Source organism: Lithobates pipiens, unplaced genomic scaffold (assembly GCF_037356315.1).
Source record: "Lithobates pipiens isolate NorthernLeopardFrog02 unplaced genomic scaffold, aLitPip1_a1.2 Scaffold_19, whole genome shotgun sequence".
Lineage (NCBI taxonomy): Eukaryota > Metazoa > Chordata > Amphibia > Anura > Ranidae > Lithobates > Lithobates pipiens.
In genome coordinates, this window is record NW_027507764.1 from 56546203 (window position 1) to 56573941 (window position 27739).

At 44.9% G+C, this 27739-nt stretch overlaps 1 protein-coding gene and 1 pseudogene across 4 annotated transcripts in view; one reads left to right on the forward strand and one right to left on the reverse strand.

Annotated features, from left to right (window-relative positions):
- SGCE (sarcoglycan epsilon) overlaps positions 1–23464 on the forward strand; it is a 131430-nt gene extending 107966 nt beyond the window's left edge. For 2 of the 4 annotated variants that reach the window (XM_077490768.1, XM_077490771.1), the window contains exons 8-12: positions 10358–10384; positions 13651–13839; positions 20004–20047; positions 20889–20923; positions 22922–23464. In XM_077490768.1, the coding sequence (XP_077346894.1) occupies positions 10358–10384; positions 13651–13839; positions 20004–20047; positions 20889–20923; positions 22922–22972 (346 nt within the window). In that variant the 3' untranslated portion in view covers positions 22973–23464. The remainder of the gene's footprint in view (positions 1–10357; positions 10385–13650; positions 13840–20003; positions 20048–20888; positions 20924–22921) is intronic. The other 2 variants (XM_077490769.1, XM_077490770.1) reach the window with 2 other exon arrangements.
- A 3666-nt stretch (positions 23465–27130) lies between these two features.
- Positions 27131–27246, reverse strand: LOC143998546 (5S ribosomal RNA; annotated as a pseudogene).
- Positions 27247–27739: the final 493 nt, after the last annotated feature.

The window sequence follows — 27739 nt, forward strand, 5'->3', positions numbered from 1 at the left end:
TTGACTAATGTCGTTTGAAAGTATTTGGCTGTATTCACACAGGAACGGGGAGCTGCTGGAGCACTTTACCTCTATGGCAGCTGTCCATTCCCAAATGCAGTAGGGGGCAGTGTGGTGCGTGATTCAGTGTGTAGCTCTAAGGGGTGGTTCACACCACATGCAGTCCAGTGCGATTTTCTGCAACACAAACGCATGGACATCCATGGATTCCAATGGCAACGTTTACACAATTGCAGTGCGTTCCAATACAGTCAACAAAAGCAGAGCATGCTGCATTTTTTCTGCAAGGAACTGTATTGGAACGCATCAAAAACGCACTGAAATACACTGGAACACTTTACAGAAAAATAAATAAATAAGGCAAAGGAAAAAAAAAAAATCAGGACATACATACCTAGTGCAGTTAGGCAGTTAGTATATATTGCAGCTTACTAATCATTAGATATAGTTAGTATAACATTAGATGGCTGCAATCGTTTTATTTTTAGTTGCCTTTCCCCCTTTGTTTTCACCTGGTGATCTGGCCAGTAACGCACCTCCTGTCAGTGGCGTAACTAGAACCTTCAGGGCCCCGATGCAAGAAACCATGAAGGGCCCCCCTGAACCCCAGCCAGGGCCCTTCCCTCCGAGTCCGGCGGTGGAACTCCAGGGCGTGGTCACAGGTATGACCTTTGTGAGCCCTGTAGTTCCACCACTGGTATCAGTCATTTTTTTTATTTAATTTTTTACATTTTTAGGTGCCCCATTGGGGGACTGTCCCTAGGCAGGATGGGGTCCCCGTCCCCAGAAGAGATGAGGACCTTTTCTCCAGGGCAGATGAAGTTACTGCCCCCTAGGTGAGAAAGGGTCCCTGTCCCCAGGGGAGGTGGGGGTCCCTGTCCCCAGGGGGAGATGGAGGGGGTATGTAATAGTGTGTGGGGGATGGGGTCCTCTCACTCACCATGACCAAGCTGTAGGCCGCACACTCATCCATGTTGGCCTGGACGGGTGATCGGCATATCTCCCAGAAAGACCTTTCATCATCTGTGTATGACGGGGGAGGAGGGGGGCTGGCAGACAAGCCTGCAGTGTCCTCCGGGGGGCTCTCATAGGGCTGTACTGCATCTGTGTGCTTAAAGTTTGTTTGCTCAGGAGAAGTATGCAGTGCAGTGTGGGCCGGACTTAGGGGGGGGCCGGACTCTGGCTTGGGAGAACAGACATCAGACTGAGGGGCAATGCATGGAGCAGGAGAGGGGTACTCTGAGGAGCCGGCCGAGGACACAGGTCATGCAGGGAATGCACAACTAAAGAGCAGCCAGTGCGATAGTCAAGCATGGAGCTCTGCTAGTCACCCTCCAGCTCCAGCCACCCGTGTGCATGGTGCACTGGTACCCCTAGCTGCCTATGCTGCTGCCGGCCATATGTAGAGGGGGCTGCATGGGCCCCCTGCATCACAGGGCCCGGTTGCGGTCGCGACTGCTGCACCCCCTATAGTTACGCCCCTGCCTCCTGTATTAGAGTACCCCCCCCCCCCCCCACTCTGGATGCAGGAGGCACAGGAGGCACAGCAGGCAGCAGCATTGTCGGTCTGAGGGGAGGGGAGTGGTGTTAAACGTATTAGCAGATTTATTTACAATAAGGCCTGTTTTTAGCACCCCTCAGCCTCCTGTGTAAATGAGGCCTTATGCTGTCATTAGACCGGGGAATTGTTCATGGTGCCCCAGCCATGTTTTTGGTTTGTGATATTTAATTGACACACAGAATGGGGAACCCCCCTTTACTATCTACACATAGGATGCCTGTCTTGCTTCCTCTGTACAGTTATTTGGATTGGACCTGGAAGTGAGTATTTCCTGTTGGGTTTTATATGCCATTAGAAGGTTGGGGGTGTTTTGAAGGCCTCTCTCCATTGGTTCCTTTCTGTTTATATATCCAGTGGAGCGGCACGATTCTGGCTAAAATGAGAATCACAATTTTTTTTCGCTTAGAATAAAAATCACGATCCTCACGGCATAAACTCATCTTTCACATTGTACAAAACAAGTGGCCTAACTTTATTGTTTGTGTTCATTAAAGTGTATTTTTTTCTCAAAAAATTGCATTTGAAAAACCGCTGTGCAAATACAGTGTTACATAAAATATTGCAACAACTGGCATTTTATTCTCTAGGGTCTCTGCTAAAAAAACATTGGGGGGTTCTAACTTCTAAGTAATTACTGATACTGATTTTAACGTGTAAGCAACAAGTGTCAGAAAAAGGTTTAGTCTTTAAAGCGGAGTTCTGCCTAAAAAAATAAAAATAAGTCAGCAGCTACAAATACTGCAGCTATTGACTTTTAAAACAAGGACACTTACCTGCCCAGGGCGTCCGCGATGTCCTCACCCGAAGCCGACCTGTCCCTCGGCTCCTGGGTGCAAGCGCCGGCATCTTCGGTAAGGGAATCAGGAAGTGAGGCCTTGCGGCTTCACAGCCTGGTTTCCGACTGGTCTCTGCTGTCTTTTGGGACCTGTGTGTCTCGCAGAAGACAGCGGGGGGGAACGGAGGAGGAGCCTGACATGGCGTAGATCGCCGCTGCTGCGATCTTTCGCCGGAAGTGGGAGCAAATACCTGTATTAGACAGGTATCTGCTGCCCCTTCCCTCCTGAAAGGTGCCAAATGTGACACGGGGGGGGGGGGGGGGGGACCAGAAAAGCGGGTGGAACTCAGCTTTAAGTGGTTAAACTGATATCCTTTACAGACCCAAGTTCATCCCTTTGATCTAAAAGAACTAAATGTTATAATGTCTCTCTTTATCTCCGCCTAAGGCTACTTTACACTGTGGTCACGTTGGCGGTAAAGCACCGTCGTTACAGCGGTGCTTTTCGGCCGCTAGTGGGGTGCTTTTAACCCCCACTAGTGGCTGAAGAAAGGGTTAAAACCGCCCATGTTGCGGCACTTTGGAAGCACTTTTCAGGTGCTTCAGAAGTGCTGCCCATGCATTCCAAGGGGTAGGGGCGGTTTAGGAGCGGTATATACACATCGAATAAAGAGTTCTTACCTGGGCCCCAGTTGAATTCGGAGCTCAAAAATTGTTCTCTGCTGTTCAAGTTTGTCTTTGGTACAAAAATATCAGAAAGATACAAAAGTATCAAAAGGTAGTTTAAAGCTAAATTCCAGGCAAAGAGCTGAATACAATGATGAAATACATATAATGGAGTCATTTTACCTGCCAAAGTATATGTGTTTCTGTCCATCCAGCCTTGAGATTTACACAGCTCTGCCACTTGGTACAGCCCTGTCTAGCAGGACAGAAGGTCAAATTTTTGTCTGCTGCAGTTAGGAATCACTTATAGCCATAGGTGAGAGCAGGGGGTGTGCCAGATGTGCCTGGGCACACCCTAATCACTGCCGTTTTCCCCTACTGCCTGGGCTTCCCCCCCCCCCCCATGTTTCGTTTCAGGATGAAGAGTGGGGGAAGGGGCCACTTCCTTTTCTAAATTAACACAGTGAACACACTCATTGTGTTAAATCATAATGGAAGCATAGTAAACTGTGTTTTCTATGCTTCTGTATGTGAATGAATAGGAAGCCGCTTAGCACAACAGCTCCCATTCATTCACTCCAGTGCTGTTGAGGCTGCAGAGAAAGGCATGTGTGTTTGAGCTGTGGTGTGCAAACCAGTGGTGGCCCATCTATTAGGTGTGCACTGGCGCAACCCCCCCATCCATGCATCTGGCCCCCTGATCTACATACATGGCGCCAGATTCAAATGGCGGGGGTGTTTTTTTGAAGCAGGTGATTAGAGCCACAGGCTTTAATAAGTTTCAAAAAAAGGTGGACCCAGTTGTGTGACAGTAGCGAGTGAATATTCACTATCACCCCACTGATCCTCCTCTCGGCCATTCAGGAAGCCAATCTTGAGACCCATCACCCGATTGGCTGAAAGGACAGGTGATCATATTAGACACCGAGGAAGGAGGAGCTGCACAATGGAAGCCACCGAGGAGGAGGAGACACAGGAGCCATGCTGCCTGCCGCTGAAGGCGAGGAGGAGAGGAACGCAGGAGCCACTGCTGGCAACCCACCCGCTGCCCGCCACCAAAGCCAAGGAGGAGAGGATACAGGAGCTGCACTGCCTACTGCCAAAGCCGAGGAGGAGAGGACACAGAATCTGCTGCCTGCAACCCGCCCGCTGCCCGCCACCGAAGCCGAGGAGGAGAGGATACAGGAGCTGCACTGCCTACTGCCAAAGCCGAGGAGGAGAGGACACAGAATCTGCTGCCTGCAACCTGCCCGCTGCCCGCCACCGAAGCCGAGGAGGAGAGGATACAGGAGCCGCACTGCCTACTGCCAAAGCCGAGGAGGAGAGGACACAGAATCTGCTGCCTGCAACCCGCCCGCTGCCTGCTGCCGAAGCTGAGGAGGAGGAGACACAGGAGCCACACTGCCTGCCGCTGAAGCCAAGGAAGAGAGGACACAGGAGCCGTGCTGCCTGCTGCCAAACCCGAGGAGGAGAGGACACAGGAGCCGTGCTGCCTGCTGCCGAAGCAGAGGAGGAGAGGACACAGGAACCACGCTGTCTGCCACCGAAGCCAAGCAGAAGAGGACACAGGAGCTGCGCTGCCTGCTGCTGCAACCGAGGAGGAGAGGACACAGGAGCCGCGCTGTCTGCCACTGAAGCCAAGGAGGAGAGGACACAGGAACCGTGCTGCCTGCCGCCGAAACCAAGGATGAGAGGCACAAGAGCCGTGCTGCCTGCTGCCAAACCCGAGGAGGAGAGGACACAGGAGCCGTGTTGCCTGCTGCTGAAGCAGAGGAGGAGAGGACACAGGAACCACGCTGTCTGCCGCCAAAGCCAAGCAGGAGAGGACACAGGAGCTGCGCTGCCTGCTGCTGCAACCGAGGAGGAGAGGCTGTCTGCTGCCAAACCCAAGGAGGAGAGGACACAGGAGCCGCGCTGTCTGCTGCCAAACCCGAGGAGGAGAGGACACAGGAGCTGCGCTGTCTGCTGCCAAACCCGAGGAGAAGAGGACACAGCAGCTGTGCTGTCTGCTGCCAAACCCGAGGAGGAGAGGACACAGGAGCCGCGCTGTCTGCTGCCAAACCCGAGGAGGAGAGGACACAGGAGCTACGCTGCCTGCTGCCAAATCCGAGGAGGAGAGGACACAGGAGCTGCGCTGCCTGCTGCCAAATCCGAGGAGGAGAAGACACAGGAGCTGCGCTGCCTGCTGCCAAATCCGAGGAGGAGAAGACACAGGAGCTGCGCTGCCTGCTGCCAAATCCGAGCAGGAGAGGACACAGGAGCCGCGCTGTCTGCTGCCAAACCCGAGGAGGAGAGGACACAGGAGCCACGCTGTCTGCTGCCAAACCCGAGAAGGAGAGGACACAGGAGCCGCGCTGTCTGCTGCCAAACCCGAGGAGGAGAGGACACAGGAGCCACGCTGTCTGCTGCCAAACCCGAGAAGGAGAGGACACAGGAGCCGCGCTGTCTGCTGCCAAATCCGAGGAGGAGAGGACACAGGAACCGCACTGCCTGCTGCCAAATCCGAGGAGGAGAGGACACAGGAGCCGCACTGCCTGTCGCCGAAACTGAGGAGGAGAAGACACAGGAGCTGCGCTGTCTGCTGCCAAACCCAAGGAGGAGAGGACACAGGAGCCGCGCTGTCTGCTGCCAAACCCGAGGAGGAGAGGACACAGGAGCTGCGCTGTCTGCTGCCAAACCCGAGGAGAAGAGGACACAGCAGCTGTGCTGTCTGCTGCCAAACCCGAGGAGGAGAGGACACAGGAGCCGCGCTGTCTGCTGCCAAACCCGAGGAGGAGAGGACACAGGAGCTACGCTGCCTGCTGCCAAATCCGAGGAGGAGAGGACACAGGAGCTGCGCTGCCTGCTGCCAAATCCGAGGAGGAGAAGACACAGGAGCTGCGCTGCCTGCTGCCAAATCCGAGGAGGAGAAGACACAGGAGCTGCGCTGCCTGCTGCCAAATCCGAGCAGGAGAGGACACAGGAGCCGCGCTGTCTGCTGCCAAACCCGTGGAGGAGAGGACACAGGAGCCGCGCTGTCTGCTGCAAAACCCGAGGAGGAGAGGACACAGGAGCCGCGCTGTCTGCTGCCAAACCCGAGGAGGAGAGGACACAGGAGCCACGCTGTCTGCTGCCAAACCCGAGGAGGAGAGGACACAGGAGCCGCGCTGTCTGCTGCCAAACCCGAGGAGGAGAGGACACAGGAGCCACGCTGTCTGCTGCCAAACCCGAGAAGGAGAGGACACAGGAGCCGCGCTGTCTGCTGCCAAACCCGAGGAGGAGAGGACACAGGAGCCACGCTGTCTGCTGCCAAACCCGAGAAGGAGCGGACACAGGAGCCGCGCTGTCTGCTGCCAAATCCGAGGAGGAGAGGACACAGGAACCGCACTGCCTGCTGCCAAATCCGAGGAGGAGAGGACACAGGAGCCGCACTGCCTGTCGCCGAAGCTGAGGAGGAGAAGACACAGGAGCTGCGCTGTCTGCTGCCAAATCCGAGGAGGAGAGGACACAGGAGCCATGCTGCCTGCCTCCAAAGCCAAGAAGGAGAGGACACAGGAGCCACGCAGCTGGATAATTCGTTTTCTTATAATTTCAGATTAGTTGAAATCACTACTGTGATTCAGAAATTCAGATACATCTGATTTTCCGAATATCGAAGATTTCATCTGAATTTCAATTAGTAACACGACAAATCACACGTGTCTGAGGTGGACAATCCTTCAAATATTGCATGCAGGAGTACAGAGCCAGCTCCATAAGGGCAAGGTTTCATGAGTTTGGTGTGGAGAGACCTGACCTTACAAATGTAATTCCCACAGACACACTCCAAAATCTTATTGAAAACTTTCTCAAGAGTGAAGATTATTATAGCCTTAAATAGGGATCCATTCCATATCGATGCCAATGATTTTGGAATGGGAAGTCCAACAAGTTCACATTCATGGTTATCAGGTGTCCACAAACTTTTGGTGAAATAAAGTGGCTTAATGGCGAGTATGGTGGGACTGAGCTGGAAGCAGGAGACCAGTGTGGGCCTTTCAAAGGAACAAGTTATATTTTCTCCCACCTTATTCCTGGTTCCCCCAGCAGGTGCCACTAGCAGAGTCAGGAGCCCCCATAGGCATGAGATCACTTTGCAATGACTAGGTCAGGAATGATAATTCCCATCTAGGACAATCTAGGACCACTCATAACTTAATTTTGCAAAATTTTATCAGAACAAAAACATGAGATTTTCGTTTTGTTTTTTATTATGCAGTACTGTACTGGTATGTTTTAAGAGATCAAATGTATTGTATTATGCAAATATCAACTTTTTATGCCAATAATTGACACGTTGCCACCTTCCTGATTTGAAGCACTGTAAATATTTACATTTAATATATATATATATATTTTTTTTTTTAATCTGTCTTTTTATGAAGGCAAAATAAGTTTAATTATATAGATGAAATGGGGAAAAAAGCAGCAAGTAACATAACAAAAGCCATCCGTGCATTTTGGATTACATTCTTTCATGAAGTTTATTTCAGCCATACATTAATCTCCATGTTTGTGTTTGTTTTTGACATGCGTTCTGTCTTTGCATCTCCATTTTTCAGTCATTTCTAGAAATCTGCATTGTGACTCATTATTATTTGCTCTATGGTGATCCAGATCTGATGTCCCTGCTATTCCTAAAGGAACAATTCACCCACAATTGATATTCCAGTTATGGAGAATGTCCAGTGGAATGACTCAGCTTGTGGCTTCTTATATCTCAAAATGACTCCAGACATGAGATCCACCAAACACACTTCCTGGCTTTACTCTATCATCACTGGGTGAACAAGACCCTGTGGAGCTACCATTGTTAGTGGAGGGAACTGGGAAGCTGCAGAGGTCTCACCGATGGTATCCCTAAGAGGTATGGGAAGCGGTGTATAGTTAAGCTTCCCATCTACACTGAATGATCATTTTTTTTTGGTGGGCTGATCCTTTCGTATTATCTCAGTTGCGTAGGTTACATTCTGAAGTCAAGTGAGCAATATGTCTGCCAATATTTAGAAGAATCTTGGTAAATTCCAGAAATTTTTTTTCCATGGCATCTTGGCTTTTCCAGCAAGTCCTGGAATCATAACTTGTTTTGGAGGTAGCTAAAATGAGGGGCTAAGAAAGCTCTATTGTAAAACCCTAAACAAAATAAGTTTAATTGAAAATGGTTAACATAGACGCTGAAGTTTCCTTTTTAAAAAAATGGTTTCCTTTGATGGTCTTTGTCTAAGCCCCTGTACACACGGTCGGAGATTTCGACAACCAAATCCGTCGGATTTTGTCCATCGGATTTTGTCCGTCGGATCTTGTCTGAAACTGTTGCATACACATGGTCGGACAAAGTTGTCGAAAAATCCGATCTTTCAGAACGTGATGACGTAATTTCGTTACGATGGGACTAGATTCAGGCTAGTAGCCAATAGCTTTGATGTAGGAATTTGATCTGAGCATGCGTTGCACTCGGTCCGATCAAAATTCTCTACACATGATCGGAGTATGTCCGATCGGACCAGTTTATCGGAAAATATTTCCAGCAAGTTAGAAAATTGGGTCCGACGGATATTCCGACGGAATCAGTCCGATGCATACCACACACAGTCGGATTATCCGACAACACGGTCCGATAGGACACATTCCGACGGATTCTCTGACCGTGTGTACAAGGGCTAAGATGTCCAGTTCAGTTTAGTTTAAGGAGTAGAAGTATGGCCTTCTAGACATCCGGTAACTAGTCAAAATTTGACCTCTGTCAAACCAAATGTAGAGGTTTCCTCTGTGTCTTCCAATAGCTTCTAATAGCTGTTTAAGTAAAGCTTCATTGCCAGCATGCTTAAAATTTTTAGGAAACAGCCAAATAGGTCCAAGAAAGGCAACTAATTAGATATTTTCTTACACCCCCATTAAAAAAAAAAAAGTGAGAGCTAGAGGCGATTCAGTTCGCATTGTGCGCTATACAAGTATTTTGTTCGTTCGTTCGTTCGTTCGTAATAAGAGTTTAACCCGAATTTCAAATGATGTTGAATTCCAATTGAATTTCATGAATTCAGATGGCCAAATACAAATGTCACTGTTAATTTTTGATGGTTACAGTTTTCAAAAGGCATCTGGGAGAAAGGAATCAAAATTTGCTGCAAGGGCTGTTTCTGCCTTATATCTGCATCTGCTTTTACCTAAGCACCCTTATGCCACGTACAAATGACCGGACTTTCCATCAGAAAAGGTTCGATGGACTTTCGACGGAGTTACGACGGACTTCCGAATGAACGGACTTGCCCACACATGAACAGACTAAAGTCCTTTGTTTTTATCGTGATGACGTACGACGGGACTAGAAAAGGAAGTTCAATAGCCAGTAGCCAATAGCTGCCCTTGCGTCGTATTTGGTCCGTCGGACCAGCATACAGACGAACGGTTTTCCCGATAGCAATTGAGTCCGTCGGACAGATTTGAAACATGTTCTATTTCTAGGTCCGCATGATTTATTTTAACTAAAAACGGACTGTCCCACACATGATCGGTCTATCCGGTGGAATGATTTCGTCAGACCTAGTCTGCCGGAAAGTCCGGTCATGTGTACGCGGCATTAGGTTGACCTCCAGTGACACCCATGACACCAACTTTTAAACTTTTACAAACTTTGGTGATGTCTGAAATCCAGCTGATTACTTTGAAATATGAGGCCCAATGGAAAGGAAAGAAAGAAAGGGAGAAACACTGCTGCACACCAACCCGGGCCAAAAGGTGAATCAACAAGATGGCTTCAGCCTGACTCCACCCAGGTCACACCCCCTGGTGGAGTCAGCCTGAAGCTGTCTTGTTAATTCACCTTTTGGACCGGTTGTGCTGTGGTGTTTCTTCCTTTCCAGTGAATGCTACAGAGCTGAGGAATGGGCTTTTTAGCAGCCTGCACCCTTGGGTAGGAGTCCCTGAGGGTTGAAAGATGTTTGTCTGGAGCAGTACCGCAAGTTTCCTAGGGTTACATATGAGGCCCAGTGTCTTCATTGTTCCTCATGACCATAATTCAATGGTTTGGATAGTCAAAAATTAGATTTACCTTAAGCTTACATTATTTATGTTAGAAAGGTATACCAAAGAGGGTCCCATTAGTGAGTAACCACATGGCTGTTTGAAGTATTTCACTCATAGGATGGATGCTCTTGATCACACGTAGAACATCTAAACATCTTCTCTGCCATCTTAACAAATACTGATGTAAGTAACTGTTTCTCTTCAGTACCTACATTAGCATTTATGGCTCATCTAGAACTCATAACTCATCTGTAGCTAAAGTGCTCCAAATATCAATGCTATTATTTAATTCATACATTTTGTTTCGTTTCTAGGGAAAAGAGAAACATGCAAACACCAGAGTAAGTGTCTTCTCTATGTTGCCTTGTTGTCACCTAATCTTCACCACCCACCTCACCGTAGCTTGCCATGCCTCACCCATGTGTTTCATGCTCCACCTTGGCATTCACTCATGGATTATTTCGGTGAACGCTGCTGGTAGTTGTTTAGGTTTACTTGGTGTGTTGGTGAACAGACTATGATATTTGTATCAATGTATGCGGTGTAACAGAGAAGCTGCTTATTTGAGGTTATGTCTAGTTCTTCTAAAGGCAGAACAGCTGGTATTAGGGCCTGCAAAAATATCTGCAATAAACTCTGGCAAATCAAAAAACAACTATTCAGGGATTTTGTGTGTCTGTGTGTGTGTGTGTGTGTGTGTGTTTGTTCTTTGGAGGTTTCAGGTAGATGCTGGGTATTTGTATAACCCATGAGCTTTTTATATCTCTGGGGTCTCTATAGTTGTTAGACCTCTGTCCTTGGGTCCCCATATCTACCAGGCATGATCACAAGAAACAGATCACATTGCCATTGTCCCCAAGAGATTTAAGTACATTTGATACAAAGAAGAGAGTGGCAAGCGTACAGTATGGTTTAAAAGGGGTTATCAATCCCCCTCCATCAAGAATTGCGCAGGTGGGAGTCGGGAGAAAGCTGAACTGAGATGGTTATCCTGGAGTAGATTTTCTAACGTGGATTAGAAAGACAGAAAAAAAAGTGCACTTAAAACACCTCACAATATGTCACTCACAATCAATGCACCCCAACCCTATACACCCTTGTATGTTACTGCCAAGATAAGCAGTAAATAAAACCCTTGGAGGATTCATCCCACCACAGTTAACCAAACCTGAAATATGTTTTTAGTGAACATACCCCTTAAGCAGAAATTCCATATCTAATATTTTTCTCCTAAAGGTCACCTATTGAAGACCCCTGTGGTTTGAAAAGAGGGCAAAGTGTTGGTGTTTTTTTAATTCTGAAACCTAGATGTATTTGAAGGATGTTCCAGCTAAAAACATGGTCAATAAGCATTCCACTATGGTGGTGGGAGAGTATTTTGCGTTAGATTATTAAGTTCATAAACTTGTAGCTGTGGACTACAGTATGTGGGGTCCTGACCTGCCTTTTCTATCAGCCACCGTAGTTGCTGTTAAAGTTCCTATGTCATGGATTTATTAAAGTGTATATGGATTATATATATAATACTGTCTGTAGTAATCAGTTCAGAGCAACTGTTGAGAGAGTCAGTTAAGGACATCATGTACCCCCCAGCTTTCCCACAGACAAATGAGCCAATGACTGCAGATAATGCACCGTTTCATGGATATACATTGTGAACATTTTAGTCTTTTAGACAGATGGCATTTGTTAGATTGTCAGTTGCAGTCTGATTTGATGTGACTAGGACTTAAAAGTCAACCTTGCCCATAGATAATATTTTGAAGTTTTTGAAAAGACAACCTGTGATTGATTCTTTTTTCCATTAGGATCTTATGGCTCTCCAAAGCTTAGTCAAGTAGGGATACATTTTGGAGTTGCTGCTATTATGAGTTGAGGCAAATCCTGCAGGTTTTAGGGTTCATGGTTCTGGTGAATTTATGTGCAGATTCACCCAGGAGAATGTTTTTGAAACTGTAATGCATCCCAGGGCCTTTGCAGTATGGCCAGCAAGCTTAGAGAGGGGACTTTTGGATAAGGCAGTACCCCTCACTATAAAAATGGGGCTCAGAGAAGTTGTAGTGTCAGTGTATTGGAAGTTGCTATAGGAAAAGGATAGGAAAAGATACAAAAAGATACATTTCATAGGTTAGGGTTAGGAGAGATTTGGATCAGTTATAAAACATGAATTCTAATTGCTAGTTATTTGGGCAAATAAGGCACCCCATTAAAAAAAATTGACTTTTGTTTCAGGGTGGCATTTTGGTGTTTTCTTTTAACAGTTTTTATTTAACTTTATTTTATGCTCATAAGGCCACTTTTTACATTTTGGGGTGCTTAAACAGGAACATTCACTTGTTAATGACCATCTGTCCTTGGAGCTGCCTTTTTTTTTGCAGCATGCCAATCCATTGCATGAAGGATACCACCTCAATATGTCACTCACAATCAGTCAATCATAAAAGTTAGGCATACCCCGATTAGGCCTTTTATCCATGATTAAAACTGTCCTGCTGCTGGCCAATTTTACACTGCTTTATCCACTGTGGTATTGTAATTCTTAATTCAAGCATGATAGAAATTAAAACAGGGGTGTGACAGTTTTAAAACTGCGAGAAAATGGACAGCCACAACAGACTACTGGCCAATGGGGTCCTATTACCACCTTATCAATAAGCATGTGTAGCTGCTAAACCTACATGAAAATAGCCTTTTTTTTAAATTGCAATGAATCAGATCGGGGTCCACAACCAAATTTCAGTGTACGCTATCACTGAGACTGCCTGTGAGAATCATACTGTTATGAAGATACAACTTTAAGGCACCCCCACCAAGCATCTTATTTAAACAATTTGTGTATTTATAATATTGCCTCACAGCTGCATGAAAAGACCCTCTCCCCACTGTATGGTATTTAAAAAAAATTGTTTGCATCAATGCATGTCTCCCATGGTAGTGCCAGGCTTCTCATTCCTTTTGCCTATTAGCCCTAAAAATGGCTGGAATTTAACAAGACCCCCCTACACTCAACAGACTTTAATGGGATTTGCCTCTAGTAATGACCAAACCTGCCCAATTTCGATTTTCCAAAGGTTCAGCGAACCCAAATGTAAAGACAAGCATATTTACCCGATTCTACAAGGCTTTGTTTCTCCCATGGCTGGAGTCCTCATTTATCTATTCTATAGTAGGGGAAATCCATTGAGGAGTTTGATACTGTCACTTGGGTTTTAATGGCTGCAATGATCTAGCAGAGCATTCTGGGGAAAACTTGCCAGGGGTGTCCCAGAGATAGCTAAGAACTTGTCAACTTTTTGGTAGCCATGCAAAACTGAACTAACAAATTGGATAGTGTTGGCCAATATCTTAGGTCCTTATCTATCAAAATTCTGAAAAAGAACTGTACCTTCTCTGTTTTCCATAGTGTACTATACGCAACCACAATGTACTTTTTTCCAACATTTTCATAAATGTTTTTTGCTGACAACTTTGCTTGGAGTTTGTGTATTGAAGTAATGAAACCTTCTAATATCGTTCTGCTTTACAACAGTGCAGTAAAATATCCCAGACAATGGGATATGAGTAAAATGAACAAAATGTAATAATATACCTTTCTGTTTTATTCCAGTATTCAGCTTGTTCACCACAGCGCTATCCAGAAATCATCCAAAGAACTTCGTGACATGTCCAAGAACAGGGAGATTGCCTGGCCTTTGTCCACACTTCCAGTTTTCCACCCGGTGACTGGCGAAATGGTGCCGCCACTTCACACAGACACCTACGATAATACCAACATGCCACTAATGCAAACACAGCAGTGAGTATTAATTGTTGGCATAGGAGCTGTAAAGTCCTTAGTCCACTCCACCCATGTTCTCCACATAAAAAAAAATTGTTTTTGTTGTCCTGAGAGCTGTCATCATAGAGACCAACTAGAGTCAAGGACTGGGAACAAGGAAGATATTTGCTCTAGATTATTGTGATGGCACAGCAAGGAACCATAAAATGTTATAATTTCTGTAAAGTACTGCACAAAGGTTGAGAAACCCTGCTTTATATTGTATTCTTGGTAAGGGCAAATGCAGACAAGTTAAAGGTAGACAATACACTGATGGTTTTGGCCTGTATTGACAGATCTCACAGCACGGAGTTTATATTTGAAGGTTTGGTATTCCTACTATCACCCTACTGCACAACTACCACCATAGCATGTAAATTGGCAGTAGGGGTTTTTTTTGAGGGCAGGGGAAGGGGGTGGCAAATTTACTGCAGCCAGCGATTTCCATCTGCCCAACAATCCACAATAGCAACAAATGCAGCCTGTCTGGACCCCTGGTTTATAAAGCATTGAATTACTTTGTGAATTGGATTGTATTACTTGAGTGACTGTACTTTCCAAGGCAGTATAGCTCTGAAGTTACTAAGTGTAGCCCAAGTACTGGCAGCAGTATCTTAGCTTCTTTCCTTCTGTGTGCCGGCTGATCTGGCTATCTCTAGAGGTAATAGTCAACTGACACTTATAATTATTTCAGCGTTGGATCAGATCATTGGCCATCACTGCCCCTCTCTACTGGTCAACAATATACCTTCCTACGTGACAACCAACATAAGGGGGCTCTCCACTAACCACCAATGGAAGGAGATCTATTGACAATCAATCAATTAACAGGGGTACAATAGGAAAAAGGAAAAAAACTTACCATGAATGAATGAATGAATAATTTGTATAGCGCTAAAATGCAAACTGAATCGCCTGAAGGCGCTGTATTTGTGGTTTGTTGTCAAGCTTCTTAGAAGAGTCTTGAGTTTTTTCCTGAAGGCCTGATGGTTTTCTTCCATGCGGATGTAGGTTGGTAGAGCGTTCCATAGCCGTGGTCCTTGGCCAGCGAATCTCCATTCCCCCTTTGATTTGTAGCGGGATTTGGGAATGAGGAGGAGGTTTTGGTTAAATGATGGAAGACTGCGATTGGGGTATAGTGTTTTATTTTCTCGCGTAGGTATTGAGGAGCGTCTCCATGTGTGCATTTGTGGGTGAGGCAGAGGGTCTTGAATGTGATCCGATTCTTTACGGTTAGCCAATGTAGACTCCTCAGGGAAGGGGAGATGGATTCCCAGGGGTTTTTTTACCTGTTATCAGCCTTTGCGCCGTGTTTTGGATAAGCTGTAAGCGCGCAAGTTGATATTGGGGTAAGGAGTAAGGTAAGGTAAGGTAAGGTAGAAGGAGTTTACATAGTCAAGTTGTGAATTAATGACTGTTCCAACTACCACTACTTTGTCCTCCTTTGGAATGAAGGGGATGAGTCTGTGTAGCAGGCGGAGCAGATGGTGAGAACCGCTGACTACTGCTCCTATTTATGCATCCATTGACATTTATGAGTCAAAAATGACTCAGAGACTCTTGGCCTTGGTCCTTGGGGAGATGGTCTGTCCAAAGATGGTGGGTGGTGTCCAAGGAATCTTGGTTCGGGAATTTTGGTTTGCATGTAGGATAAGAAGCTCTGTTTTTGATTTGTTGAGTTTGAGGGAGCTAGTTGTCATCCAGTCGTCTATCAAAGTGAGGCAATTTTCTAGTTGATGATGATGGTCTTTTTGTCCAGTGATACGAAAGTAGAGTTGTGTGTCATCATCATATGAGTGGAAGCAGAGGTCTGATATTCTGATGATTTTGAGGAGTGGGTGGATGTATATGTTGAAGAGCACTGGCGACAAGGGTGATCCTTGAGGGATTCTGCAAGAGATTGCCCGGGTTTCAGAGGTGAATGCTCCTAGTTTCACTGTCTGAGAACGATTTCCTAAGAAGGATGCGAACCACTGTGAGGCGGATGAGTAGAGTATTGTGGTCCACTGTATCAAACACTGCACTGAGGTCCAACAGTACCAGGAGACATGATTCTCATTCATCTGCTGCTTCGAGGGCATCGTCCCATATCTTGAGGAGTGCTGTTTCTGGTCCATGGCCCGGGCGGAAGCCTGATTGCAGCGGGGCCAGGAGTTTGTGTGCATCCAGGTGGCACTGTATCTGTTGTACTACCGCTTTCTCCATAATCTTGGAGATGGTGTTAAGGCTTGTCGGTCTGCGGTGGTTGGGGTCCTGAGGGTCGAGGTTGGGTTTCTTTAGCAGGGGTTTGACGATGCCTTGTTTAAGGGTGCCCAGAACAATCCCTTCTTTAAACAACTGATTTATGGGGTGAGTTATGGTGGGAGCCACTATGTCGGAGCATTTTTTCAGGAGTTTTATGGGGATGATGTCAATTGGTGATGTGGTGTCTCGAAGGTTTTTGATGATGTTTTTAGTGGTGTCTGTGGTAATTGGGGTCAGAGAAAATTTCGGTGGTTGTGGGATGTTCGTGTCGATATCTTCTTTTTGCTTTGGTTGACTGAGGTTGGTTGTTTTTTTCTGATGAATTCTTTTCCGGATGTTGTCGAAGAAAAAATCTGATAACTCGTTGCAGAAATCTTGGGTTTCGTTTGCTGGGGGCTCTAAGCATACGGGGTTCATCGACTAAGCAACTATTTAAAAAAGTTCCCAAGGGCAGTTTATGGCCGATGAGTTGGTATTTGAGAAATTATCTTTTTTAGTTTTGAAGATTGCTTTGTGATAATTCTTCGTGAGTCCTTTGTAGTTTGTGTGGTTTTCCTTGGTAGGGTTTCTTCTCCATGCTCTTTCTGCTCTTCTGCATTCTTGCTTGAGTAGAGTGAGGCCGCGTACACACGCGGGGACTGTTCGCCCAACTTTGTCCGCTGAACAGTGTTTCGGCAAACAGTCCGCTCGTGTGTGGGCTTTCAGCGGACAGTTTCAGCGAACAGTCCGCTGAACAAGGTTTTTCGGAAATTCCGAAAAACTGTCCGCTGAAACTTTGTTTCAGCGAACAGTCCCCTCGTGTGTAGGCTTGTTCGTCAAACTAAGTTCCGCGCATGCTCAGAAAGGATTTACACGCCAAAAGTTATAATGCAGTGTATAGGACGTCGTATTTTTCGTCCCGTCGTACGTGCCGTTCACGTCATCGCGCACGGTTTCAGCAAACTGTTCGTCCGTCGTGTGTGGCCATGTCCGTCCATGCACATTTTGAGCGGACTGTTTGCCGAAACTGTTTGACGGACAAAGTTGGGCGAACAGTCCCCGCGTGTGTACGCGGCCTGAGAGAGCCATTAAACCATCCCGAGTTTTTTCTCCGGATGAGTGTTCTGCATTTTGGAGCCACTGAGTCTGCTGATTGTAGTAATACCTTGTTTGGGGAGCTGAGTATTTGCTCCATTGAGTGGCTTAAATTCGGCGTTGCTATTTTGTTTGAAAAAGTGGTTTTGAAGGTTTTGGAGTAAAGTTTCTTCTGCGATCTGGTCCAGTGAGTTGTTGTTGAAAGTTTCCATTTTTGGTGGGTGGTATTAGTGGAGATTTTAAATTTGATGGCGTGGTGGTCCGTCCATGGTAGTGGTATGTTGTCGAGTATGTTGATGTCAATATTTTGTTTGAAGATGAGGTTCAGGGTGTGTCCTGAACCATGTGTGGGAGGCTTTATCAGTTGCTGGATATTCCAGTTGGTTGATGCAGGAGGTCACGATAGGGTCTTGGGTAGAGTTTTCCCAGAGGTTAAAGTGCCCAAGTACCAGAAAGTTTTAGGATTTCAGGGTATTGAAATGAATTCCGTGAGGGGTGTTAGAAGATTAGTCTTTGGTCCTGGTGGTCTATAGCATAGTAGAATGTGAGTCGTGTCATGGGGTGTTGATTGAAGATGTAGCGTCAGTGTCTCCAGAAAAGGCACTGAGTTCTGCAAAATTGGTTTGGTGAGCACAAGGTGAGATTTAAAGATCACTGCTAGGCCTCTTCCTTTTTTTCCTTTCTGATGCTCAGTTAGGATCCTGTAGTTCTCCGGCATCAATTCGGTAAGGATGGTGTTGCAGTCGGGAGTTGGCCAGCTTTCCGTGATGAACTTTCCTTGTGTAAACTTGTGCCAAAGTCCATCCACAGTGTGCACCCTGGGAACCACTGACAACCAGTCTTTAGAGCCCCTTCTTATGCATGTGTGTCCTTAAGCTGGAGAAGAAAACTATGGCAGCAAGTCTTGATACCACACCAACAGCATGTATAAGCATATAGCAGGGTAAGCACTAGCAGAGGTAAAGTTAACCAGCACAGAGGTACAGAGCCAAGCATATTAGTTGCAAAAGCAGACTGAAGGATGAGGGCAGTGGCAGGGTAAAGAGACACTCGATTCTCACACATGGCACTCCAACAAAGTCTCAATTATCCATTATATGAAATTTGGTGGTCCTAATGGATATGCTTACCGCTTCTCCCAAACAGCACAGGATTGATGAAGAGTGGATGTGGCAGCTTCCTAATGCCAACCACCTTCTGGGCTTATAGTCAATATCTGATTTCTGACATATTGCATTGTGACAGAGGTAGCTCAATGGTTAGATGGACACAGAGCGATGACAGCCAGGTGTGCCATTAATGCATTTCGCCTTCCCCCAATTGCATGCTTCTTCAGGACACGGCGGGATATGTAATCCAGGCTTAAAAAGCCTCACTGCTTGCACCAACCAAGTGTCACCAGCAGAGGTCTCTTTAACTTGACAGACTAGCATTAAAGCTATAAGCAAAACAATGATAGATTAAGTGTGTGAGTGCATCTAAATTTAAGGTGACATATTACTCCATAAATAGATATTTAAGTACTATTTAAAGCACCTGGACTTAGACTCTCACTGGATTGGTGAATACTTCAGAGGCCTCCCAGCAGGGCTACAGTTGATACTTATGCCACCTGATTCAAGGGTCAATGAAAACTTGTAAATTCAACTCTGAATTTAGATCCCTTGGGGCTAGTGTACCTTGTTTAAAGTTCCATATTTTCTCCTTACAGAGAAGGATGGTATTGAACTCCCCTCTGCGAGAGACTAAATTCAGGGAATAAATACCCTTAACTCTTAATCCAACTGACCTTCTGCTGAGTACTGTGGCAAATTGCTGTGCTAGTGACTTATTGCCATCCTGATGCTTAATACTTTCGATGTGTTTGCCAATGCGGGCCCTCAGCTGATGCTTAGTTTTTCCCACATACAATTTGGAGCATGGACACAATGTGTTTTTCAGGTGTGTAGTGCAGCAATTAATAAATTGCCTAACTTTGAAAAGTCTTAGAACGGTCCACCAAGGTGAACACATCGGATTTCTCCACAAAGGGGCACATTTGGCAATGCCCACAGGGGAACATGCCAGTTGTTTTTGGTAGCCCAGTAAGCCAGTTCTTCATTGGCTTGAATATAAATTCTGACTGGACCAGCTCATCATTAAGATTTCTGTCTCGTTTTGTGACCATAAGGGGTCTTGGGTCCACTATGGCGTCCAATCGCAGGGAACAGATCAGGAAATGCCAGTCTATTCAAGATGGACCTCACTTCCTCTCACTGAGTCCTGTATTGGGTAATGGCCTGTACTGGGTCCATAGGGGACAGGGTAGATTGCACATCACACGCAGACAGCAGATTGCTCCTGCTACAAGCTGATGCTCTTTTCCTGGCTTTCCTAATGACTCTGTGGGGATAGCCCTCTCTCAGCACCTCCAGTACATAATATATCATAGCTTCTTCTCTATAGTCCTCATCACAGGTACAGTTCCTGTGAATATGCAGAGGAACTGATGAGAGACCTTGGCTGATGGATGTTGGCTTGTTGCAGGGCATTGACCGTCAACAGTATAGGTCTCTGGCCACCAGTAGTTAAGGATTTTCTAATTTGGGGTGCAGAATTCCAAGTGTCACAGAGATGTCAGTGGAGGGGGAGCCTCCAGAGTAGCCACGACAAAATGTTGCCCTTTTCCCATGATTTGTACTTGTGCCTCTGTTAAGAGAGTTAAATGCATTGAAAGTACAGTTAGCCTTTAATGGTTCTTGTGTAATGTGTGTCCAGTAAAAAACAATGCTTGATATGCAGAAGGTTCCACCCCATGAACTGACAAATGTTTCATTGTTTCCTAGGACAATACCACATCAGACAGCAATACCTCAGCAACACAATCCAGGTCAGTAGAGCAAAGCATTGTGTGTACGGTATATTTTTTAATTTAGTGACAGGCTATGGTTGGACGTAGATAGGTGTACAGTGTTTGCAAACATTGCTTTCTTCATGCTTCAATTGAAGGATAAATAAAGGGAACTCCCAAGCCCATAAGAATTGCCCACCCTGTACGTGAGTAATGGTGAACTTACTTAAAATAGGGGGCCTTAAGTGTTGTCTCTGACATCAGTGAAGGGCCACACATAACATTCAGTGACTGTAAAGCTATAAAAAGCTAGAAGAGACTGCAGACATGCAAGGGCATCTAGTCAGAGACTGGGAAAATTATTTCTAGCATTATTAGACAGTAATAGACTGGAGACACGTTAACAGGGACTGCTAGAGATCATAGCTATTACATTCTCTTTACAAAGCAATGCTTCCACATCTGTGCTCACTGTAGCCCCCTTTAAAAATGACTTGTGCCACATTTGATATTTTTCTCAGTTGGTTTATAAAAGATCAAATTAATCCATCTACTTATACTAGAAGTCGGTGAAAAGAAGATTCTTCACTGTTTTTGGTGTAATTGGCAGTAAGGAAATCCAGGGGCTCTGGAGGTCAAATTTGCAGGGACCATAGAGGTACATGTTGAAAGCTTGTGATTTTCATATTGTCCCCAAGAAACAGAAGAAAAAGTCATATGGACTCTCCTGCATTTAGGAAGTGGGATAACTTTTAAATTACACTTAAAACTTTATCCTGTTTGACAAAAAACAAATATGTGTAAGAAGAACTGCATGTAGAAGCAGAACGGGGAATTTCATATTTATCTTCCTCTTCATTACTGCTTTCCGAATCCAAAGGAGAATTCCGCATGGCAACATTTCAGAGGTTCGAAGTAAGTATAACCAACAGTCAACTGTTTTTTTTTTCTTTTAATTTAAAGCCTTCTGTGAGATTTCACATGGAATACCCAACTTATAGCTCTATTGCTACTGTTATTGATCACTGTACAATTACTTGGGCTTTATTAATGACATTACAGTATGAGCTTACAGTATGTGAAACGCTTAGGGCTCATTTACAGTTGCTTCAAAACAAGGCTTCAGACACGCTTTAGCGGTGCTTCAAAGCATATTCAAAGCCTCCATAGAAGTCTATGGCAAAGCTTGCCTGAAGCACCTGGAGCTTTTGAGAGGCTTCAGCTTTAGCTTCACTTTGTTTTGGAGAAATTGCAGGTATGAGATATCAACACACACAAAGGGCATCTGCTAAGCTTTATATAAGCTTCAAAAAAGCACCACTGAAGCACCACAGAAGCATCAAAAACGCATAAAAAAGGCATGGTGAAGAAGTAGGTGCTTTAATGTGTGTTGAAGTCGAGGCAAGTGTAAATGAGCCCTAAATTCCCCCATCAACACAATCAGTGTTGATGCAGAAATCCCTTGCACAGAGCTACTGTGTTCTTCCGGTGGGATAGGAGTGCGGGTGCTGTCCTGGCTGGGAGACCACACAGTGATTATTGCTAGTGGCTATAGCCGCTGGCAATAATCACATGAAAAATCTGACAGGCTGGTTCTATCCAAGTTGATCAACTTGGGTACAATTAGCCTGTCCATATATGGTTCGAATCAGGGACTGGCCAAGATCCGAACCATCTATGGACGGCTTAAGTGACAGATCCCCAGCTGCTGTTGGTAAATAAATCATGCCACTGTTAAAGTAGTACATTAAACTGCTCTCTAATCTTATTTGAAGTTTGAAGGCAAGTTATTAAAAGCATTTGAGTATTTGTAATATTGCCCTTTTTAAAGTGGTTGTAGACCCTTACAAACCCCTTTGGCCTACAGGTAAGCCTAGATTAAGGCTTACCTGTAGCTCCAAGAAATATCTCCTAAACCTACACGGTTCAGGAGATATTTACTAAAAGACATTGACAGCTGTCTACGGCGCATGCCGTTAGTGGCGGCTCCTGTGCACATGCGCAGGAGTGACATCATTGCTGCTCCAGCGCTGTGAGTGGCCGGAGCATCGATACCCGGAAGAAGATGGATGCTCCAGACTACAGGGGACAGCGGTGACATCGTTGGCTCCTGTGTCAGGTAAGTGACACATAATGGGCTACTATGCGATACATAGTAGCCCATTATGCTTTACCTTTGCAGGGAGACAAAGAGGAAGTAAACCCATTAGGGTTTACTTCCTCTTTAACTGCATTAAAATACTCTCTTCCCACTGTATTTTTAAGAACTGTTTAATTTATACATATCCTCCAGTGCCCAACTACCCATGCCCCTTTTGAACAAAAGCTTACAAACTGGCCTTGAAAAAGTCCAGATAAAAAAATAAGATTCAGCTTCTATAGAATGGAATGGGGTTTGGTACTTAATTCACCGAACCTCCTGAGAACCGGATTTCGATATGCTCATTCCAATTGGTAACATACTGTAGTAGCTCAAAAGGAAACATGTTGGTAGATCTTATGCTGCATTTTGGATAGTTGACAATAAATGGAGAAAAGTCTGTGTGTGACCAGATTACAACTGTCATTTTGTTAATCGTCCTTGTGAAATACCATCTGGAATCCATTGGCTTCGCTTTATTCTTCAGCATTTATATAAATAATCAAAAATCAGCAGCAACGGTGAACTGAAAATTAGTCCATAAGGGACCATATGAACCTGATTTTGGCAGTGTGAAACTTTTTAGCACAAGCATTGCAGTGGGTTTGTTCGGAAACATATCTCATGTATCAGAGGAAGGGGTTCTCAGATCACCAGACTGCTTATAAATGTGAGACTGATGAACTATAGACACGTCCACATGAATGAAGATGGAAGCAGGCCTCTCAAGGTTTAATGTTCAGTTTTGATTGGAGTGTTCTTTATTATTGCAGGTCAATGGTATACCTGAAGAGAGGAAACTGACAGAAGCCATGAATTTATAACAAATGTATGAAGAAAAGAAAAATAAACATCAACTTTTCTAACCAAGAAAATGACCCACCTGCATGGCTCATGGGACAGTTTCATCCATCTTGATTTTTTTATAAATTGTACAAGGTTTTTTTTTTTTTAAATGAACTTTATTAAAATGACAACAAAGAACAGTCAATAAACACATGATGGCAGTACAAGCAGCAATGGTGATGGACAATCAGTCAATCAAATGTCATTCTTCATCAAAAAGAGCATAAGATGGTAGCTGGCTGATTGCAGCGTGCATTCGAGCAATTTCATCATTGCTACCTTACTAAATGAACCGACTGGAGGGATATGTGAAAGTATTTCATTCCAGCATTTACTGCAACTCATTCACAAGGATCAATGTTTTGTACATAGGAGTAAGAATTCACCAGATGGTATTGCCATCCCATTCTGCACTGTAAACATTTATGTGTGTTTAACTGCAATAAAAGGTATAAGTTTTATAGAAGAAATATCATTCTTGAGTGTTTTTTTCACCTTTTAGGTAAATCACGACCTTACAATCACAGCAGGGGGCCACCAATTACAGTTAGTTACCTTTTCTGGGATGTTACTATGCAGTTCTCAAATTTTCTGCCATTTAAATACTTGTAGCAGCCTAAAAAGTACCTATAGGCTAAACTGGAAACTAGTAAGGAAAAAACTGTCCTCCCCTATCTGGGCTCAACAGATAAGTTGTTAGTCGGGAAAGTGGGCAATGTGATTGCTTTGTTACCCTATTCGACACGTTCGGTACAACGAGCTATGAAAGAAGAGATATCTAACATAAAACAGGACGACATCAGTGGGTGATAAAACGCGTGTCAGGAGGAGTGGCATGCCGATGTCATTGCATTGTTTATCTGAGTGGACGGGTGTTCGCTAGCCGGCCGGCTTTTAAACGTGCATCTTTTAGTTTTTAATAAATGTATATAAAACGATTTACACTATGTTGAGCTCCTTTCTATTTTTGGTAATACCTGGTCTACATCCATGACCTTTGAATGTTCGAGTCTCCCTGGCCGTTTGCTGTATACCTTTTTTAATCATCTATCAAGTGATCCAGAGCTCCCATTCCTTACTTCCTGGATAAAGGCCCTGGCTGGGCATTAGCCACAGGCTTATGATAGCTTGCCATCTGGTAAACACACACTTTATGTGGTGGAGGTGCACAACTTTATGCTGGTGTTGGAAGTCACTTCAAGAATTTACACAATTGTTTTTTATGGACTAATTTATTCTATACACTCTAATGTTTTATTTGGTGTGTAGAATCACTTTTAGATATATGTCGAATTACATATGGTATATTGTTCATTTGAATGCCTATTTTAGTGCACCTCTGTGCCAATTATAAAAAAATCTTTTTCATTTAGGCTTAGTACATGCCCTTGTATTAATATGTTTTATTTATTTTAAACAAAAGCTGATAGTAGTACAAAAATAGAATTTTTATAACAGCTAACCTGTTAAATGCTTTTCTTTTGAAGTACATGACGGGACACAGAGCCATAGTAATTACTAGGTGGGTTATAGTCTACCTTCAGGTGCTGGACACTGGCACACCCTAAACAGGAAGTTGCCTCTCTATATAACCCCTCCCATCCTGGGAGCATCTCAGTTTCGTAGCAAAGCAATACACGTGTATACTAGAAAGAGGGACGGAACACTTGAAAAGAAAATTATTTTACAGGTAAGCTGTTATAAAAATCCTATTTTCTTTAATCGTACATCACGGGACACAGAGCCATAGTAATTACTATGTGGGATGTCCCAGAGCAATGCCAACTGAGGGGAGGGAGACACAACAAACGAAGGGCACCATGAGATCAGAGGACTTATACTGCTGCCTGCAGTACACTGCGCCCAAAGGCGACATCCTCATGCCTTTTTACATCCAACTGATAGAATCTGGTAAATGTATGGATTGAAGACCAAGTGCGGCCTTGCAGATCTGAGCCATGGAGGCTTGGTGATGCACTGCCCACGAAGCACTAACAGCCCGGGAGGAGTGCGTTTTGATTTGAGAGGGTAGAAACTACCTCTTTAAACCATAAGCTAGAACGATTACTTGTCAAATCCATTTAGAATAGTAGATTTCCATGCTGCCTGTCCTCTTTTAGGGCCTTCAGGCAATATGAACAAAACATCTGTTTTCCAAATCTGAGCAGTCGTCTTTAAATAGACTGCTCTCACCACATGTATGTACACAGAGAATGTAGTGATTTTACACAAAGAATGTAGTGATTTTTATTCCATAGAACAGGGTTCTGGAAAAAATGAAGATAGAAGAACAATGTCCTGGTTGAGATAAAAACCCGATACTACCTTTGGTAAAAAGTTAGGATGAGGACGCAATACTACCTTATCCTTGTGAACAATAAAAATATGGCTCTTTACAAAAAAAAACAGCCAATTCTGTTACCCTTCTTGCAGCAGATATGGTTACCAGAAAAAATAGTTTCCTTGTCAAAAAAGGACCAAGGGAATATGTCGTATCAGTCCAAAAAAGGCTGTTTTGTAATGCCGCCAAAACGAAATTCAAGTCCCAAGGGTTCAGGGGTGATCCAACGGTGGATTAAAGTGGTTGTAAACCCTTACAAACCACTTTGACCTACAGGTAACCCTAGATTAAGGCTTACCTGTAGGTCCAAGAAATATCTCCTAAACCTATATGGTTTAGGAGATATTCGCCCGAAAACAGGCGCGGCTGTCTACGGCGCATGCGCCGTAGACAGCGGCGCGCAGACGCACTGAGCGCGGCATTCTCAGCGACGGAGCTGTCGCGCGTGTCGGCTCCCGTGCGCATGTGCGGGAGTGACGTCATCGCGGCTTCGCCGAATAACAGCGGCGGAGCTGCGAGACCCCACCAAGAAGATGGATGCGGCAGACTACAGGGGACAGCGGCGACTTCGCTGGCTCCTGTGTCAGGTAAGTGACACATAATGGACTACTATGCGATGCATAGTAGTCCATTATGCTTTGCCTTTGCAGGGAATGAAAGAGGAAGTAAACTCATCAGGGTTTACTTCCTCTTTAAGTCATGTTACCCCCTGAAAAAAGTTACGAGCAAAAGAAAGCAAATTAAGTGGTCGTTGAAAAAATACCGATAAGGTCGAGATCTGTCCTTAGAAAGCACTCAAGACCAGCTTTATTTATCACCCCATCTGCAGAAAGTCAAGGATTCTACCTTTGACCTATTTCCTGGGGTTGGTTTCTGGTTTCACACCAGGAGACATATGCTTCCCAGACTTCATAATATATCATTATGGAGGCCGGCTCCCTTGCATTAATCAAGATAGAAACCACTGATCCTGACAGCCCACGTTTCTTCAGAGTGTGGGTCTCAATAGCCAAACTGTTAATTTTAGCGTTTGTAAAGTAGGATGGAATACCGGACCTTGCAAAAAAAGGTCTGGCCATGGCAGTAGGGTCCATGGGTCCCCTAGTGTCATCTTTACAATCTTTGCATACCAAGATTTCCTGGGCCCGGCTGGGGGGCCACAAGAATCACGACTTCCCTTCCTGCTTGATCCTGCGAAGAAGTCATGGACACAGGCAGAATAGGAGGGAATGCATAAATCAGTGAGAACCGATTCCATGGGAATAGCAAGGCATCTGTTCTGCATGCTAGCGGTTCCTTTGTTTTTGACAGAAAGTTGTCGATTTCTTTGTTGAACCTGGACATAAACAGATCTATGTCTGGGATCCCCCATCTTTGACATATTGACAGGAAGTCATCGGGGTGAAGGAACCATTCTCCCAGGAACAACTGCTGGTGACTCAAGTAGTCCGCCTCCAATTTTCTATTTCTAGAATGAAGATTGCCAATAGGCAAAGTACATTGTTTTCTGCCCAAGATAGGATATTATTCACCTTTCTTTGGGCCTCACAACTTCTTGTGCCCCTTTGGTGATTAATATAGGCCATTGCTGTGGCATAGTCAGAATGAATCCTGGCAGGACAATACCGTAAACTGAACGTTCAGGCCCTCAGAACCAAGTGCTCTGCCTGAATTTCTAGCATGATAATGGGCAAGGCCATTTCTGATCTGGGCCACTTCCATGGTAACTGAAGGAAGGATTTTCCCCTTTGCAGATTTTTGGATATTAACCATAAACTGAGACTCTGGCATACCCAGCCTACAGCACCTGATATTTCCAGGTGGTCCATCTGGCTACTAACCAAGCCTGACCCTGCTTAGCCTCCAAGATCAGACGAGATCGGGCGCTTTCAGGGTTATATGGCCGTAGGCTTTGGAGTCAGAAACATTGGGAATTTAGAGCTTGAACCCTTTGTTCCAAGCTGATAGGATACTGTTTTGCAGCAGTCTCGAATGAAACTGAGCATAAGGAACGATTTCGAATGAAGCCACCATCTTTCCCAACAACCTCATGCAAAGTTGAATAGAAGAATTCATCTTGCTTTGACCACCTAAATCAGTTCCTTTATGGCGCTGATCTTTGCCTGGGGCAAGAATACCCTTTTCTGGGTGTACCTATGATCAGACCCAAGTATTTTGGCCATTTTCATGGTTTTAAAGAAGATTTCTCGTAGGCTGAGAATCCGAACTAGATATTCCAGGTAGTTGAATGTGGTGACCATACTTTGGTCTAAGCGGGCTACCAAGAACAGATCGTCCAGGTAAACCATAATCGTTATACCTTAATCTGGCTAGAAGAGGGGCCAGTACCTTTCTAAACACTCTAGGTGCAGTAGCTAGACTGGAAAGCAGAGCTACACACTGA